The 20,281-nt window shown below is 37.8% G+C and overlaps 1 protein-coding gene and 1 non-coding gene across 4 annotated transcripts in view; one reads left to right on the top strand and one right to left on the bottom strand.

Annotated features, from left to right (window-relative positions):
• The window catches only part of HSD17B4 (hydroxysteroid 17-beta dehydrogenase 4), an 89,164-nt gene extending 69,102 nt beyond the window's left edge, over positions 1 to 20,062 (bottom strand). The window contains exons 1-2 of one of the 3 annotated variants that reach the window (XM_025387212.1): positions 19,877 to 20,062; positions 16,199 to 16,252 (exon numbers count right to left, since the gene is read on the bottom strand). In XM_025387212.1, the coding sequence (XP_025242997.1) occupies positions 16,199 to 16,252; positions 19,877 to 19,934 (112 nt within the window). In that variant the 5' untranslated portion in view covers positions 19,935 to 20,062. Of the gene's footprint in view, positions 1 to 16,198; positions 16,256 to 19,722; positions 19,785 to 19,876 lie in introns of those variants that run through there. The other 2 variants (XM_025387211.1, XM_025387213.1) reach the window with 2 other exon arrangements.
• Positions 626 to 724, top strand: LOC112627298. The gene has a single exon (XR_003120140.1). It is a non-coding gene; the product is annotated as a small nucleolar RNA U13 (small nucleolar RNA).
• Positions 20,063 to 20,281: the final 219 nt, after the last annotated feature.

The raw sequence follows: 20,281 nt of genomic DNA, 5'->3' as shown, positions 1-20,281 counted from the left end.
AGAAATACGGAAAAACAGGCCAGGCCAGGTGAGGTGGCTCACGCCTGCAATCCTAGCACTTTGGGAGGCTGAGGCAGGTGGATCACTTCAGGTCAAGAGTTCGGAACCAGTATGGCCAACATGATGAAACCTCATTTTTACCAAAAATAACAAAAATTAGCCAGGCGTGGTGGTGGGCACCTGTAGTCCCAACTACTAAGGAGGCTGAGGCAGAAGAATCGCTTGAACGGGGAGGCAGAGGTTGCAGTGAGCTGAGATAGCACCACTGTACTCCAGCCTGGGCAACAGAGTGAGACCCTGTCTCTAGGTAAATAAATTTAAAAAAATAAATAAAGAGATACTTTTATTCAAACAATTTTTTTAAGTTAAAAAAAAAAAGAAACATGGAAAAACAAGGAAACATGACACCTCCAAAGAAACACAACTCTCCAGTAACAAACTTAAATAGAAGAAAATCTACAAAATGCCTGAAAGGTAATTCAAAATGATGATCTTAAGGAAATCCAGTGAGATACAAGAAAATATAAATAGATAATACAAGGAAATCAGAAAAACAATTAATGATCTAAATGAGAAATTCAACAAAAAGATATATATATCATTTTTAAAAAAACAGAGCTTAAGAATTCAATGAATAAAGTGTGATGATTGAATGTTCACACTTATGTGTAAGACGTGCCTCCCTCAAACTTTGTCCTGAAACAAGCACATTGCCCATCTGATAGGAAAAAGAAAAAAGAAAAAACAAGAATTCAATGAATGAAATTTAAAAACACAATTGAAAGCTTAACAACAGACTACATCAAGCAAAAGAAAGAGTATTTAAACTCAAAGTCAGGTGTTTTGAAATAACCCAGTCAGACAAAAAAAAAAAAAGAAAGAGGAAAACATAAAAAAGAATAAAGAAACCTGTGGTATTAATGGGACACCATTAAGTAAACAAATTTTTACATATTGAGAGTTACAGAAGGAGTGAAGTTGGGCATAGAAAACATTTTAGCTGAAAACTCCCCAAGTCCTGAAAGAAAGATGGACATCCCCATTCAGGAAACTCAAAGATCTTCAAACGTATTCAACCCAAAAATGTCCTCTCCAAAGCACATTCTCATAAAACTGTCAAAAGTCAAAGACAAAAAAAGAATATTAAAAACAGCAAGAAAAAAGCATCAAGTCATGTATAAGGGAATCCCTATTAGACTAAAAGCAGATTTATCTGCAGAAACATTATAAGCCAGGAGAGAATGGAATGATAACATTCAAAAATGCTGAAAGAAAAAAAAAAAACCTACCAGCCAAGAATACAACTCCAGCAAGCTATCCTTCTGAAATAAAGAAGAAACAAAGTCTTTCCCAGACAAGAAAAAACTGAGAGAATTTATCACCACTAGACTAGTCTTACAAGAAATGCTTATGGGAGTCCTACATCTGAAGTGAAAGGATAAGTCTTACAAGAAATGCTTACGGGAGTCCTACATCTGGAAGTAAAAGGATGAACTACCATCATGAAAATATATGAAAGCTTAAAACTCACTAGCAGAGCAGATACCCAAATGAGAAAGAGAAAAGAATCCAATTTTATCACTACAAAAAAAAAAAACACAAAACTGAAGAGATAGACAATAAAAGATAAAGAAAGGAACAAAGAACATAAAAAAAAGAAAACAATTAACAAAATGACAGAAGTTCTTACCTATTTATCTTGAATATAAATGAATTAAATTTCCCAGTTAAAAGATAGAGATTGGCTGGATAGATTTTTTTAAATACTCAACTATATGCTACCTATAAGAAACTCACTTTACCCATAAAGATACACATAGACTGAAAACGAAAGGATAGAAAAAGATATTCTACATAAATAGAAACCAAAAATAAGCAGGATAACTACATTCACAACTCAGCATATACAAGGCATTTGTTCCAGGACACTCCATGTGCACCAAAATCTGTGCATACTCAAGTCCTGAAGTTGGCCCTGTGAAATCATGTATACAAAAAGTAGGCCCTCCATATATGCAAATTTCACATCCTATGAATATTGTATTTTCTATTGATATGTGGTTTTTAAAATATAAATATATAAGTGAACCTGTACAATTCAAACCTATGTTGTTCGAGAGTCAACTATATACATCAGATATAATAGACTTTAAGTCAAAAACAATGCAAAGAGAAAAAACAAGGTCATTATATAAAGATAAAGGTATCATTTCAACAAGAGGACATAACAGTTGTAAATATATATGCACCCAACACTGGAACACCCAGATATATAAAGCAATTGCTACCAGATCTAATGAGAAAGATAGACTTCAATACAATAATAGTTGGGGACTTCAATACCTCACTCATGGCACTGGGAAGATCATCAAGAAAGAAAACCAACAAAGAAACTTTGGACTTAAACTGCTCTATAAACAAAATGGACCAAAAAGACCACTGCTCTAGAAATGAAATTGTCCTAACAGAAGTTAATAAACTGCTCTATAAACAAAATGGACCAAAAAGACCACTGCTCCAGAAATGAAATGGTCCTAACAGAAGTTAATAGAACATCTGATCCAATAGCTGCAGACACACATCAGTGCATGGAACATTCTCCATGTCAGACCATAAGTTAGGCCACAAAATAAGTCTTAATAAATTTTTTGTTTGATATGTTTTGGTTTTTTAACCACAATGAAATAAAACTACAAATCAATAACAAGAATTTTGGACACAGTACAAATACATGCAAACTAAACAACATATTCCTGAATAACCAATAGATAGCAAAGAAATTAGGAAGAAAATTTAAATATTTCCTGAAACAACTGAAAATAAAACCACAACCTACCAAAGCCTATGAAATATAGCAAAAGCAGTACTAAGAGGAAAGCCTATAGCAATAAACGCCTACACTGGAAAAGTAGAAAGAATTCAAATAAACAATCTAAAAATGCATCTCAAAGAAGTAGAAAAGCAAGAACAAATCAAATCCAAAATCAGTAGATAGAAGGAATAAAGATCAGAGAAGAAATAAACAAAATTCGGCCTAAAAAAAAAAAAAATACAGAAGGTCACTGAAACAAAAAGTTGGTTTTTGAAAAGATAAACAAAACTGACAATTCATTAGCTAGACTAAGAAAAAAGAGAAGACACAAATAAAATAAGAAATGAAAAAAACACATTTACAACTGATACCACAGAAATAAAAAAGATCATTAAAGACTACTATGAACAACTCTATGCCAACAAACTAGAAGAAAACTGGACATAGACATATGACCTACAACCAAGATTCAACTCAGAAGAATTAGAAAATCTGAACAGGTCAATAACAAGGAACAAGATTGAAGCAGGTATTAAAAACTCTTCCAGGAAAGAAAAGAGCAGTATCAGACAGCTTCACTGCTGAATTTTACCAAACACTTAAAGAATACCTAATACAAATTCCTCTCAAACTACTTCAAAAAATTGAAGTGGGGGAATGGATTTCTTCCAAATTCATTCTATAAGGCGGGCATTACACCGATACCCAAACCAGACAACAACAAAACAACAAAAAAAAGAAAACTGAAGTCCAATATCCCTGATGAACACAGTCACAAAAATCCTAAACAAAATACTAGCAAACTGAATCCAATTAGATTATATATCATAATCAAGTGAAATTTAGCCAGAGATGTAATGATGGTTACATGTATGCATATCAATAAATGTGATATATCACATCAACAAAATAAAGGAGAAAAAACCATCTGATCATCTCGAGAGACACAGAAAAAGCATTTGATAACATTCAATATTCCTTCACGATAAAAACTCTCAACAAATTAGGTACAGAAGGAATGTACCTCAATACAATAAAGGTCATATATGACAAACCTGCAGCTAACATCATACTCAATAGGGAACAGCTGAAAGTTTTTCCTCTAAAAACTGAAACAAAATAAAAATGCCCACTTTCACCACTCTTATTCAACATAGTGCTGAAAGTACTAGCCAGGGCAACTAGGCAAGAGAAAGAAAGAAAGGGCATCCAAATTAAAAAGAAGGATATCAAACTGTTCCTATTTACAGATGACACAATCCTATATACAGAAAAACCTAAAGACTCTACCAAAAAACTCTTAGAACTGATAAATGACTTCAGTAAAGTTGCAGAATACAAAATCAACATACAAAAATCAGTAGCATTTCTATACACCAATGTGTCGGGCCACTTCTGCATTGTTATATATAAGAAATACCGGAGACTGGGTAATTTATAAAGAAAAGAGGTTAATTGGAGCATAATTCTGCAGGCTGCACAGGCAGGGCTCCAGCATCTGCTCCTCGTAAGGCCCTCAAGAAGCCTCCAGTCATGGCAAAAGGCAAAGGAGGAGCAAGTGTATCACATGGCAAGAGTGGGAGCAAGAGGGAGAAGGAGGTCCCAGACTGTTTTAAACAACCAGATCTCACATGAACTGAGTAAGAACTCACTTATCATCAATGGGTTGGTGTTAAGCCAATCACATTTCAACATGATTGGGAGGAGAAAAACATCCATACCATATCAACCAATAACAAACTAGTTGAAAAAGAAACCAGAAAGCAATCCCATTTACAATCACCAGAAAAAAAATAATAAAATACCTGGAAATAAATCAACCATTGAGGCAAAAGATCTCTACAATAAAACTATAAAACACTGATGAAAGAAATGGGAAGAGGACACAAAAAATGGAAAGACATCCCACGTTCATGGATTGGAAGAATTAGTACTGTTAAGATGGCCATACCACACAAAGTGATCTACAGGTTCAATGCAATCTCTATCAAAATGCCAGTGGCATTCTTTTTTTTTGCTGTTGTTCCTAGCCACTAGACAACCAGGGAACCAGTGACATTCTTCAAAGAAATTAAAAAAAAAAAAAAAAATCCTAAAATTCACATGAAACCACAAAAGATCCCAAATAACCAAAGCAATACTGAGCAAAAAGAAAAAAACCTGAAAGTCTCACACTACTTGATTTCAATATATACTATAAAGCTATAGCTACCAAAACAGCAATGATAGTGACATAAAAATAGATACATAGAACAATGGAACAGAATAGATAACACAGAAATAAATCCACACATTTAAACCCAATTGATTTTCTACAAAGGTGCAAAGAACATACAGGGGAGAAAGGACAGTCTTCAATAAATGGTGCTGGGAAAACTGGATCTCCATATGCAGAAGAATGAAACTAGACCCCTATCTCTCATCATATAAAAAAATCAACACAAGAGTTATTAAAAAGCTAAACATAAGACCTGAAACTATGAAATTACTAGAAGAAAACATGGGGGAAACACTTCAGGATATTGATTTCAGCAAAGATTTTGTAAATGAGACCTCAGAAGCACAGGCAACGAAAGCAAAAATAAACAAATGGGACTAGATCAAACTAAAAAGCTTCTGCACAACAAAAAAAAACCAACTTGTAGAATGGGAGAAAATATTTGCAAACTACTCATCCAACAAGAGATTAATATCCAAAATACATAAAAACTCAACACCAAAAATAAAAAATAAATAATCCTAATAAATAAATAATAAATAAATAAACAGTATATTTTTAAAATGGCAAATGAACTGAATAGGCACTTCTCAATGGCCAGGCATGGTGGCTCATGCCTGTAATCCCAGCACTTTGGGAGGCCGAGGCAGGTGGATCATTTGAGGTGAGAAGTTTGAGACCAGCCTGGCCAACATGGTGAAACCCCCTCTCTACTAAAAATACAAAAAAAAATAGCTGGGTGTGGTGGCAGGTGCCTGTAGTCCCAGCTACTCAGGAGGCTGAAGCAGGAGAATCGCTTGAACCCGGGAGGCAGAGGTTGCAGTGAGCCAATATCACATCACTGCACTCCAGCCTGGGCAACAGAGTGCGACTCCATCTTTAAAAAAAAAAAAAAAAAAAAAGACATATAAATGGCCAAGAAGTATATCAAAAAATGCTCAACATGACTAATCATCAGGAAAATGCAAATCAAAACCACAATGAGATCATTTCAAGTTAGAATGGCTACTACCAAAGAGGCAAAAAAATAATAATAATAACAAACGATGACAAGAATGTGGAGAAAATGAAACTCTCATATATTATTGGTGGAAATGTAAATTAGTATAGCCATTATGGAAAACAGTATGGAGGTTATTCAAAAAAACTAAAAACAGAACTACTATATGAATTAATCCCATTGCTGGATATATATAAACCAAAGGAAAGGAAATCAGTATGTCAAAGAGATATCTGCATTCCCATGTTTACTGCAGCACTATTCACAATAGTCAAGATATGGAACCTGCCTAAGCATTCATTAACAGATGAATGGATAAAGAAAATGTGGCACACAATACATAATGGAATACTATTTGGCCATTTAAAAAAAAATGAAATCCTGTCATTTTCAGCAACATAGATGAGCCTGGAGGACATTTTGTTAAGTAAAATAAGCCAGGCACAGGAAGATAAATACAGCATGTTTTCACCCATATGTGGAAGCTAAATAAGTTGATCTCACAGAAGTACAGAGTATAATACTGGTTACTGAAGGCTGGGAAGGGTAGCAGGGAAGAGATGAATAGGAAGAGATTGATTAACCAATACAAAATTACAACTAAATAGAAGGAATAAGTTCTACTCAGTGTATAGTACTCTAGGGTGATTATGGCCAACAATAATTTATACTATATTTTCAAATATCTAGAAGAGAGAATTCTGAATGTTCCCAATGCAAACAAAGAACAAATGTTTGAGGTGATGGATATGCTAATTACTGATTTGATCATTACACACTGTATAAAGGTATCAAAATATCACACTGTACCCTATAAATATGTATAATTATTATGTGTCAATTAAAGACAGTAAGAAAAGAAAATCATTGGTTACATGTTGAAAAGCTTAGATATAGAAAGAACATTAAAAATACGTTTTGCAATTACATACAAAGAGAATTGTATCCATAACATGTGACACTGTTACCAGTTAAATGTATGGCTAAAATTCTAGTAGTAATAATAATAACTTATACTGATATGTGTGTACTTCACGTTTCAATAAAACCACTATGTATATTGATGCATTTAATCTCCAGGTAGCTTTTTAAGAGGCTGGCAGTAACAACTGTTCCTACTTTCACAGATAAGAAAACAGTTTGGAAAAGATTCTCTTACCACAGGTCCCTCTAAGTCTGTAAGAAATGGCAAAATTTACACTAGAAACTGGATCTACTACAATACCACTCTGCTCCTCTAATGCTTTAAGCAAGTTTCTTTTACCCTAAAAAGATCATTATTTCCACTAAGTTAAAAAAAAAATCACATTTTTTGTGGATATGAAGGAAAAGATAAACGAACCACCCGACTCAAACAAATAGCTTTCATATAGGTAGCAAAAAATGGTAAGACTATGATAGTCAAGGGTCAAGTCTTATCAGCTGAAATGATCAAAATGTTCCAAAGTGTGATACATTTGCACATTTTCCATATAAAATCCAGTTCATAACCCTGAAGAGCTTTTTTTAACATAAAGCTTTTCCTCATTTCTGTCATTTTAAATAAATCAGTGACTCAGTCTATTCACTACAGAAGATTTTTCCTAAAAAGCATTCCCAAAATTTTATCAAATACATGCTATATTAGGAATGTAAGTATATTGGGAAATCCTTTCTGTTTTTCTTGAGTCAGGGTGTCACTGTCACCCACGCTGAGTGCAGTGGCACAATGATAGCTCACTAAAGTCTCAAACTCCCAGGCTCAAACCATCCTCCTGCCTCAGCCTCCTGAGTAGCTAGGGCTACAGGTATGCACCACCACACCTGATTTTTTTATTTTTATTTTTTATTTTTTTGGCAAAGACAGCGGGTCTTGCTATGTTGCCCAGGCTGGTCTTGAACTCCTGGCCTCAAGCAATCCTCCTGCCTCAGCCTCCCAAAGTGTTGGGATTACTGCACCCAACTAGGATCCAAGGAATTCTAAAACACACTTAGATCCGATAAAAAGTACTCTATAAGTAGGTAAATAGATAACTAAGTACAAGGTACCAAATTATCAGGCATCAATAGCCTGAAAATAGAACCACGTGTTTGTGAGAATGTCTGTTATCCCACATTCTCACAACATTAGTTATTATCATTGCCTTCAGTCTGACAATTAAATGATTGTAATTTGTAGCTCATTATTTTAGTTTACATTTTTTTGAGCACTAGTAAAGTAATATTTTATTTTCATGGGCTTATATTTATAGTTATTATTGTTTTGCCTGTTTAGTTCACATTTTATTTGGGATACTTGTCTTTCTTATAGATCTGTAAATGTCCTTTATTTATAAAAGATGTTCATTCTTTGTTACATATGATACGAATCATAAATTCCTTTACTGAAATGCTGAAACAAAAATAAAGTTCATATCTGAGCATCAATATTACTTGATGAGTATTATGCACATTGCTTTTCACTGTTTTGTAGAAACTAGATTAAGAAGTCTAGATTTGTCCTTAATAATTGTATTTGCTACACAGGTCTTTATTCTTAGAAGCAGGTTTTCTTGTTCTTTCTCTCTGTCCTTGACCCTAGCTTTCTGACTATTGGCTCCAAAGACTATAGCAAGAAATAAGCTTTGAGTCTCCTGATACCAGGGCTGCTAAACTAGCTGAGGGAATATATCTTGTACTTTGTGCACGCGCGCACACACACACACACACAAAAGCAAACCAAACTAAACATCATCTTCCTCGTACTGCCCCCCACCCACTTCTGTCACTTCTCTGCTGGGTGAGACTTGTCCCAGGCACTCTTTCTCTTCTCCCATTTCTGAAAAGCACATGCCACTGAGTCATCAGGTCTTGGCATCAATTTCATTAGGAATCTTCAAATATTTACTGTGTTCCCATTCTGTATCCAGCACTGTGCTGGGTGCTTTGGACTCTTAGATAGTTTATGCAGTGAGAATTTGCCAGTTCTTTTGAGAAATCAGCTATCTCCATTTCTTCCCTATTCCATAATCTCATTCCTAGATTACTGCAGTTGCTGCCCATTTGTACTTTGGGAGGCCTTTATACTATGTCAGCCCCTTGCTCATAATCCACAGTGGATTTTCCTATTATCCACAGCATAACTTTAAAGAGATCTCATAGCCTTGCCTCACTTTAATGCTTTAATTTACCACAGAGTTCCTTCTTTTTGCTGTAGATCAACGTGGGAAATGGTTTATATACCAATTTCTAACTTACCACTTACCATTATTACCAAGAGTAACAATGTTACAAAGCTTTATATTTGAAGAGTGCTTTATAATAACATTTATGCATATTCATGTTCATATAGAGAGACACTCAGTCCAAGGATGTGTCACCAACAAAGTTGTATCTATCAACAATGACATATATATAAACTATTTTATTTCCAAAGTAAAATGTTGCTTCCAATTCTACAAAACTGGGATAGTTTTTATATGTACTAACTGTGACATCCTTTGTGCTGATTAATCCAAGAAGTATATTTAAGGATGAGAGGGTAATATTATATTAGAAACGTATTTCCTTTTTGGAGGGTTTACCTTATACATATACTTTTAAAGCCATGTATATTCAAGAAGTCCTTTTTCACCCCTTGCCCTTACTCTACTCTCTCCCAGAGATACCTAGCTACCTGCTATTAACCATTTCTTGGATGCCCTTCCACACATTCCCATTTTCTGTCTTTTTTTTTTTTTTTTTTTGGAGAGATGGGGACTCACGATGTTGCCCAGACTATTCTCAAACTCTTGGCCTGAAGCATTCCTCCTGCCTCAGCCTCACAAAGCACTGGGAATACAGGCATGAGCTACCACACCCAGCCTCCTATTTTCTATGCTTGATGTATTTCCTCCCATTTTGATAAGGTTTCCTATGGCAGACAATAGCATCAAGAATTATTTCATCAAGGCAGTACGTGGTAGCTCACGCTTTTAATCCCAGCACTTTGGGAGGCCGAGGTGGGTGGATCACCTGAGGTCAGGAGTTCGAGACCAGCCTGGCCAACATGGTGAAACCCCGTCTCTACTAAAAATAGAAAAAATTAGCCAGGTGTGGTGGCTGGTGCCTGTAATCCCAGCTACTTGGGAGGCTGAGGCAGGAGAATCACTTGAACCCAGGAGGCAGAGGTTGCAGTAAGCCGAGATCACGCCATTGCACTCCAGCCTGGGTGACACGACCAAGACTCTATCTCAGAAAAAAAAAAAAAAAAGAATTATTTCATGGATTTTAGAACTGTGGGTCCAATGGAGGTTTTCATTCCTGTATTATGTTTATGTCCTGACTGCTATCAAAACTATTTGAACTGATTTAAATTATAAATGAATGTGCAATAGGACTATTAAAGATGGGAAAAATTAAACAACATGTTATGTCCAGAAAAGACAAGCATACTAAAAGCGTAAGCTAAAGGTAGTTACTCTAGTTGAGGACAATGTCAGGTTTACCTTTAAGTTTCTTGACAGCCAAGAAAATGGGAAAACACAGGACTGTCACACTGTTTTCACTTTTGGTAGAAAGATACAATCACCTTAGTTCATCAGGAATCTTTTCCAGAATGGCCATAACTGTATCTAAATATTTGAAAAACTCCAAAATATGATGGTAGTTTAGAGAGCAGTATCTTAAATTCGGTCCCTTTAACTGACTTTGCCTCAACAATAAGGCATCAAATGTATCCTTAATGGGAGAAGAAAACTGAAAATGAAAGACTGGGTCATTCAGAGTTCGGTCCTTCAACCTCTTTTCCTGTTCATTTGTACTCACTACCCAGATAATCTGATCCAGTCTCCTAGCTTTAAATAACATCTATAAACAGAGAATATTCAGATTTTTCTGTCTAGCTTCAACCTGTGCCCTCAACTACAGTATCCTATATCCCACTGCCTACTTAATATCGCCATCTGAAGGTCTAATAGGATTGTCTCCACTGTGCCAATCTCTTCCTCCTTCAGTCTTTTCTGTCTCAGTAAACGGACACTCTATCCTTCCAGATGTTTGACTCAAAAATCTTGGAACCATCTTGACTTCTCTTTCCCTTATAATCCACATACAAACCATCAAAAAATTTTGCCATAGCTTTCTTCAAAATATATCCAGAATTTAACTTATTTGCACCACCTCCATCCCCATCACATTGTCTAAACCACCACTGTCTCTTATGTGGATTATGCAAAAGCCTCCAACTGGTCTGCTTCTTCTCTTTTTATGGAAAATAACAAAGAATATACAAATGAATTAATAGTTAATAAATCTCAATGTGCCCATCTTTTTTTTCCACTTCCACTCGTGTTCCCCTACAATCTAGTCTCCAAACAGCAATGAGAATGATCTATTTCACCCTTAAATCAGGTCACGTTCCTCTTCTATTCATAACCTCTAATGGCTCCCCATCTCAGGGTAAAAGTCAGTCCTTACTCTGAACTAAAGGTCCTATGTGATCTGGCCTTCTAGGACCCTTCTGCTGTCATCTCTCACTTTTGTCTCCCTTATGACCTTACTCACTACAACCACACTGGCCCCTTCCTAACCCTAAAATATACCATGTCTACTCTGGCCTCAGTAACTTGGCTTCAGCTGCTTCCACTGCCAGGGATGCTTAGGCAGCAGATGTCTTCAAAGCGCACTCCTTCACTTCCTGCAGTCTCTCCTTAAAACACTTCTTTCAGCATTTTCTGTTCCTTTAACTCATTTTTTTTTCCTCCACAGCACCTACCTTTATCTATTATACTTTTACATATGTATTTGCTGATTCTCTGTCCCTCCACTGCCCCCCACTAGAATATATGCACCATGAAAGCAGGGACCCTGTTTTATTCCCACTATATTCCTCCAGCATCTAGAACAGTGTTTGCTACATAATAGACACTTAATAAATACTGGTTAGATGAATAAATCAATCTATTTGATGTTAAGTCTATTAACTTTATTACTTTTTTTAAAACTGGCAAATGACAAAATAACAAATTGCTAAGAACTACTCTAGTTCTTAAAATGACAAATAGCTAAGAGCTACTCTAAATTTATTCAAAGGTTTTCCCCCATAACCCAAGTTGGTGATAGTCATGGAGGTATCTAAGGGAAATGTGGGTATTTTATGTATGGCTCATTTATTATAAGCTGGAATTCACATGTGCCTTCTTATGATCTTTCTCCCTGTATTGTAACAGTTTAACTTACTCAATCGGTATATATTCTTGATCACTAAATACTATACTTACCCTTGCAGAGAGTCATCAGTGCCTAAAGCAGCCTGCTATGGTTTAAATATTTATCCCCTCGAAAACTCATGTTGAAATTTAATCCCTGACGTGGCAGTATTGAGATGTGGGGCCTTTAAAAGATGATTGAACTGTGAAGGCTCTGCCCTTAAAAATGCATTAATCCATTCATGGACTAATGGATTAATCAGGTAATGAATTAAAAGGTTATCATGGGAGTAACAAGTGGCTTTATAAGAAGAGGAAAAGAGACCAGAGCCAGCACACTCAGCCCCTTGCCGTGTAATGCCCTGTGCCATCTCGGGACTCTGTACAGAGTCCCCACCAGAAGGAGGCCCTCCTCAGATGTAGCACCTCAACACTAGACTACTCAGCCTACATAACTGTAAGAAATAAATTCCTTTTTTAAAATACATTACCCAGTTTTAAGTGTTCTGTGATAAGCAACAGAAAATAGACTAAGACACAGAGCTTTTTCTTTAAGCATCTAGGAGAAACATGTATGAGGGGGCTGGGACGTGCCTTGAGTCAACAAGACCTCAGGTTCACTTTGATATATCCAGTTCTTGAGCAGAGTGACTCATATATGGTAAGCAGAGACTGATATTGGTTCCTTTCTCTCCCCTTTCTGAAAGCCTTTAATTTTTTGTCATTTACCCTCACCACAATCCTGGAAGTTAGGTAAGACAGCTACAAACAGAGAGGTCATATAATTAGGCAGCAGAGCCAGGATTTAAAGCTTGGCCTGACTTCAAAGGCAATACACCTTGCCCACTACAGTTCACCTTCCAGCTGTCAAGATCCCATAGTGGTTAAAAACACTGGCTCTAGCATCTGCCCACAGGAAGTTAAGACTCAGCTTTACCACTATTACATAACTGCAGCACGGAAAAGTCATGTCAATCTTACTTAAAAAGACTATAATTTAATTTACCCAAAGATGTTACTTCAGTTCAAGAGTAGAACTCCCTTTCTTTTCCTAAGGAGTTCTTTTTGCTCCTTTTTGTCAGTCTTTCTCGTGTTTATGTCCTCAAAATAAAACTTACTATTCAGAGAACAAGATACAGCTCACCTACTGAGGAAACCTCAAAACTACTGAATTCCCAATATCCTGCTTAAGATATGCACAAGCATTTCCTGAAAGATGTAATTTACACAAAAGCAAATGTTCCTTTTTACAGTATCAGCCTAAGGCTTAGCAGTTCTTATACCAAATTTAAATAATCCATAAGCTTTATATAATAGAATATAAAACATAGCAATCATATTAACCCAAAATTGGAGACTATCTTAAATGATGCCCCTAACTTCCGGCTTAGAAAAGTGATTTCCTTTGGCCGATGAAATGTGAGTAGAAAAGACATGCCACTTCTAAAAAGAGGTCAGGAGTTCAAGACCAGCCTGGTCAAGATGGTGAAACCATATCTCTACTTAAAAATAAATAAATAGGCCGGGCGCGGTGGCTCAAGCCTGTAATCCCAGCACTTTGGGAGGCCGAGATGGGCGGATCACGAGGTCAGGAGATCGAGACCATCCTGGCAAACACATTGAAACCCCGTCTCTACTAAAAACATACAAAAAAAAAAAAAACTAGCCGGGCGAGGTGGCGGGTGCCTGTAGTCCCAGCTGCTTGGGAGGCTGAGGCAGGAGAATGGCGTAAACCCGGGAGGCGGAGCTTGCAGTGAGCTGAGATCCAGCCACAGCACTCCAGCCTGGGCGACAGAGCGAGACTCCGTCTCAACAAAAAATAAATAAATAAATAAATAAATAAATAAATAAATAAATAAATAAAATAAATAAATAATTAGCCAGGCATGGTGGCAGCTACCTGTAATCCCAGTTACTTGGGAGGCTGAGGCAGAGAACTGCTTGAACCTGGGAGGCAGAGGTTGCAGTGAGCTGAGATCAAGCCACTGCACTCCAGCCTGGGCACCAGAGTGAGACTCCATCTCAAAAAACAAAAAAGAAAAAAAAAATGAGTGTATGTGATGCAACTTGGAAACAGGGTGTCTATGGTATACACATAAAAAGGCTAACAGGTAAGACACAGACTTTAAAAAGGAATAGAAAACATCAGTCAAAATTTCTGCACTTCTACATAGATTGAATTCTCCTCTTTAATACTAAACTAACTCTGGCTCTTCATTCAAGTTTAGGAAATATTTTTCTTCTATATTCTTGGACTTTTATCAGGACTTGACACAATTATCATCTCTACTATAATAATGCAATGACAGAATAGATAGACACAGCATCTCTGTTTAATTTTTTCTTAGAATTCAAACACTCCTAATCTGAATTTAAGAAATTCAGAGGGAACAGGGAAATAAAGGAAAACTGATGCACAGGAACATACTGCAATAAAATTTTTTATAAAACAGGTTTATAAACTAAGTTTCTTAGTCAAGAACAAAAAAAAGCAAGAAATGTATTCAACCAATCTCAAACACACCAGCCCTTCCCCCAAAAAGTATATCAACAATAAAAGAACCAATGAATAAAGTACCTTCCTTGCACAAAGCAATATTCTAGGTCCTTTAGTAGATACAAAAGATAAAGCAAGATTCTTGCCGTTATGGAATTGAGCAGAAAAGATGTAAATAAATAAAAACGTACAAAGTAAAAATATTAAGAACTAAATAGCAACATAAAAAGAGAAGGAAAATTAAAAACAGTAACAGCATGTGTCTTTAGGCCTCAACATGAGCTATTCTTGGGAAAATATGACAAAGTGGGCCTGAAATATACACCCGCTGTCCAAACAATACAATGTCAAAATCCATCCCTGCCATAAGCAGCAGATTGGATTAGCAGATAGTGGCTATGATCTTAAACAAGGCACATCCAAAGCGTCAGTGTTCCTTCCATAAATATAAGCTACACATCCACAAGGAAGGAGAAAAGCATCTTAAGTGCTCTGCTTAGGTCTTGTTTAGAAAATCTGGTTGCTTGCTTACTCTTTTGTTATATGTGTCTCCCTGAACAAACTGATGAAAATTCGTCTCTCTGCATTGCCTCGTAAGATGTCAGAAAGCTGAAATTAGAAGGTCATTGTGGGCCTACAATTTTATCCCAGGAAATATGCTAATAAGTACTGGGTCCTACATATACCCTTGCATTTAGCACTCATTTAGTTATTCCCCACAAAGGCTCAGTTGTGGACAAATTCGTTTCTGTGTCCACACCCACTGTCAAGCACATTAGGTCAGTCCAAACCACGTAGATTACTAAAACCTCCCACCTTTGGGATTCTTCAATACAGCATCTTCCATCTGACCCCTCCACCACTTAACAAAAACTCATGTAACCGCCCCCTCAATTAAATCTTTTTAAAAAGCTGCCAGTTGAAAAGTTTTGATGAAAGAAACAAGAAACCCATACTTCAGATTCCTTGACTCCAAACTTTCAGTTCTCAAAACTCAGTTATTTCTTACTTTTATCAATACACTTACAGGGGCTCTCTTTTGATCTCACACCAGTAGATGAACCTCCTGTCTCAAAAAATTACAGCCTACAATTTACTAAAGTCAAGAATTTCCTTTTATACAATAAATGATTGTCCCCATCCTTTTCTGTGAGAAACAGGGCTTTGCGTCATCACCCAGATTGGAGTGCAATGGTATAATCATAGGTCTCTGCAGCCTCGAACTCCTGGTCTCAAGCGATACTCCCGCCTCAGTCTCCCAAGTTGCTGGAGTTATAGCCACGAGCCACCATGCCCAGCCCCAGCCCTTCGTTATCAATTCTGTTAAGTTGGGAATTCTGTGAAACTGGTTCACTTTTAAAAGTAAGTTAAAAAGACAGCCTTAGTTAGGGTAAAAACCTTCTGGCAAAAGTAAAAATAATAAAATTCAACCTTGAAAATTATTTGATAGAAAGACAAAGATAGCTTGTGAAGATTGTATTTCAGTTATCAGCTATGGATTAAAAAGAAAGACACACCAACTTACCAACAACTAACGCTCCTCTTTCTGCAAAAGCCAGGGCATAGGCTCGGCCCAATCCTAATCAAAAACAAAATAATCAGAAAGTTGAAGAAATGTCAGCATAATTTTTTTGATCCACTCAACCCAATCCCCATTTAAAGAAATTGGCGAACAATTAATTAAGTTTTAATGGTATTCTCAAGCTATCCTATCACTGACATTCTCAACCTATCCACTCTCTTCTGCTTGCAGAGGTTGGAAAGCTTAAAACTGTATTTTTCCACCTATTCTACTACCATTTCCTACCATTCTACTTAGCTGCTAGGATGCTGTGAGTTGGGTTCCACCATCTGATGCAACTGCATAAAATTTAGAAGGTGGAAGTGAGACAGAGGCCACCTTACTGGGAGTTCCAGCTGTTGTTGTTAAGCTAATTTTCTTGAAAGTTCCTAGGTATTCAGAAACTGACTATAGTGGCAACTTCTTCATTCAGCTCCCTAATCGCTGGATGGCAGCTTCCATACTTCAGGTTCCTAGTGCCAGTGCTACTTAGGCTGTAGCACAGCTCCAATGACAACCTCAGAGGTAATGCCACCTCTAATGGATCAAATTCCTATTGTTTCGGAAGTCATTCTAAGAAGACCTGCCTAAAACCTAATTACCTGTATTGAATCCTTCACTGCTGAAAATATCTAGTGGTTTCTGCATTCTACACTGAACCTTGACTACACAGTCATCAAACACAAAAAATATTTAATTCTGACTCAAAGCTATAAGGTATAAATTTATATATCCAAAAAGAAATAATACATATATACAGCGAGAGAGAGAAAGTTTTGTTTTTGCTCTTTTTTTGAGATGCAGTCTCATTCTGTCGCCCAGGCTGGAGTGTAGTGACGTGATCTCGGCTCACTGCAACCTCCGCCTCCCAAGTTCAAGAGATTCTCCTGCCTCAGCCTCCCGAGTAGCTGGTACTACAGGCATACGCCACCATGTCCAGCTAATGTTTGTATTTTTAGTAGAGATAGGGTTTCACCATGTTGGCCAGCATGGTCTCGATCTCTTGACCTCGTGATCCGCCCACCTCGGCCTCCCAAAGTGCTGGGATTACAGGTGTGAGCCACTGCCCCTGGCCAAGAGAAAAGTTTTATAGGCATAGAGCATCTCGGGAAAATTACATTAGAAACTGGCAATTAGTGGCACCTCTGGAGAACAGAACTATGTGGCTAGCAACAAGGAGTGGAAGGCTTACTTCTGGACTGTTTTTCTGTATTGTTTACATTTTTTAATATGTGTGTATTTTTTACATTTTAAGATAATTGATAAATTTCATTGACAAATGAACAAATGTAATTAACAATTTATATTTAGTATAAATTAATCAATAAGTATACAAATAAACTGAGATGCATAAATTATTAGCCCCTTCCAAAAACAACCCAAGGCCAGGAGCGGCAACTCACACTCGTAATCCCAACACTTTGTGAGACAGAGGTGGGCGGATCATTTGAGGTCTGGAGTTCAAGACCAGTCTGGCCAACATGGTGAAACTCTGTCTCTACTAAAATCACAAAAATCAGCCAGGCGTGGTGGCATGGACCTGTACTCCCAGCTACTTGGGAGGCTGAGGTAGGAGAATTGCTTGAACCCAGAAGGCAGAGGCTGCAGTCAGCCAAGATCATGTCACTGTACTCCAGCCTCAGCAACAGAGCAAGACTCCCTCTCAAACAAAAACAAAAGAAAACACACAGTTTTCCAAATCTAGAACATTTCACTAAATAACTTATTTTAGAATTTAATACAAGCAGAAGGATCGCTTGAGGCCAGGAGTTTGAGACCAGCCTGGGCAACAAAGAGAGACTCCATCTCTTGAAAACATTTAAAAATTAGCTGGGCATGGTGGCACACACGTATAGTCCTAGCTATTCTGGAAGCTGACGTAAAAAGATCACTTGAGCCCAGGAGTTCAAGGTTACAGTGAGCCATGATCAGGTCACTGCATTCCAGCCTGGGTACAGAGTAAGACTTTTTCCTCTGGAAAAAAAAAAAAAGAAAGAAAATTAATCCACTCTGAATGAATAAGAGAGAATTTAACCAGTTTATGAACAGCAGGTAAGGTGCTAAGTTCATAACTGTCTAGTCACAACTCATTGTTTCACAAAATCAATTTTGTGGGTTGCAACTAAAATTTATAAATAAAACAGAATAGAAAATAAATTTCAGGATGCACTGCCTGTACTACACACTGTATCATGAACTGGTTTTAAATACAGATGTGTGTGCATGTGTAAGTGTACTGAGTCCTCGTGTAAAATGTACTGCATACCATATGTAAGTATGCTAACAGTGTCAAAGGAAGCGGTCCCTATCATTGAATAATTTTCAGATATAGCCCCTGAAAATGAAAGTCTCCTTGCGATGGTAAAAACTTCTTAGAATGTAATCTCTGGACCTCCTGTATGAAAATTATCCAAGAACTGTCAAAAAAGATTTAAAACACCAAGTGTTGTAAAACACATTATTTACATCAAAACCAAGTGTAAACAAAATGTTTTCCTAAAAACATTTAGAAGATACGGGTACACGCAAATACATGCCCATGCAGATATAACCAGACAGCTATGGGTATAAAATACTTGGCTACTAATCAATACTAAAAGCATTTTCTGAAAGGCAGCATAAGAATCCACTTTATCAATCAGACATGAAAGTACATAGGAATTAATTGACAGAATTCCAGTTTGCAACGTTTAATATATAACTCAAATAATTCATGCATTAGGGCCTTTCCAGGTATAAGGTATTACCAGTGGAGAATCAAAGGTGTATAATGTCAAGATCCCTGCACTTGGAGGTTACAGAGGTCACCCACTGGTGAGAAACTTGGGTAAAATCTGACTGCACAGCATCTATGTTGGTATGAATGGTTTGTTTTAATTTTTTGTACTTTAAAAAATGGGGTTATTTCACATAACAATTTTCCATTTTGCCGCTCCTGAAATACAGGCAACTTTCCCACTGGCTGGGCCACTTCGGAAGTCTCTGCTCTCCAGTTCCTCAATGTGCCCATCCAACTCCCATTTTCTTTCTCCATCATACACCTGACCCCTGTGCGCATTTGAGATTACAACCTCTGCCAAGACTCCAGTGGATTTCGAGTACAGTTTGTGACTTGCTAAGCATACAAAGTCCAACGGGGAGGGCTCTTATCAGATGCCCTCTTTAAAGAAGGCCCTCTCACGAACTTAAAAGCGGACGACAGAGGGAAACAAACAGTGAACGACTGAATGACTTTTCAGGAGCTGACAGCTCTGCGCTTCAGGGGGCGAATTCCAGCCCCCGCCCCTCGCGGCTTTTCAGTCCTTTAAAACACTAGGCAAAGAGCTAAGAGAGTTATTTGCAGGAAGACTAACAATCGATGCCCATAGATAAGCGTCAGGGAGAACTTTCACCCAGTTTTGCAACCAGCAGCCCAGCCTGGCCTCTCCCCTCGGTTAGGACCTCGGGAAGCCCACACCGGGGTGCTGGGGAGAAGCGGGCTGTAACTGCCTGACAGACCAGGTGTTTCTGGCTCTTTCCTCAACAGATTCGGTGCCTCAAGAAGAGCCATTCCCCACCCCACCACCTCAGCTGCCTGACCTCAGCTGCGGCTGCGCGCATATACCGGCCTTGGCGTGCCACCTCCAACCTTCGCAAGCTCACCTGCCCCCGCGCCGGTGACAAGTACTACCCGCCCGTCGAATCTCAGCGGTGAGCCCATGAATAAGGCCTGCAGCGACACACACACAAGCACAAGCAGAGTGGCCGGGCCGGACTGCGGGACAGGAGGAGGCGGGGAATGGCCGGGGCGGGACGAGGGTCCGTGACTTGCCAATTTCTGGGAGGAAGACGGGCGCAGTGCGCGCGGCTCCCTTGGAATCCTGGGAAATGTAGTTCAGAGTGACTCCAATAGCTGGAAGGACCTGCCAAAGAGTCTGGGCTTGAAAGGACCATTTCTGCGGTTGGAAGCAATGGGAGCTGCTAGGACCTGTGTAAAAGAATAGTTGACTCCGACACCCTGCATTCACCTATTCACGTATCGTTTCATCATTCACTCAGTAAACGTTT

This window comes from Theropithecus gelada, chromosome 6, assembly GCF_003255815.1.
Source record: "Theropithecus gelada isolate Dixy chromosome 6, Tgel_1.0, whole genome shotgun sequence".
NCBI lineage: Eukaryota > Metazoa > Chordata > Mammalia > Primates > Cercopithecidae > Theropithecus > Theropithecus gelada.
This window is presented reverse-complemented; position numbering and strand designations above follow the sequence as displayed.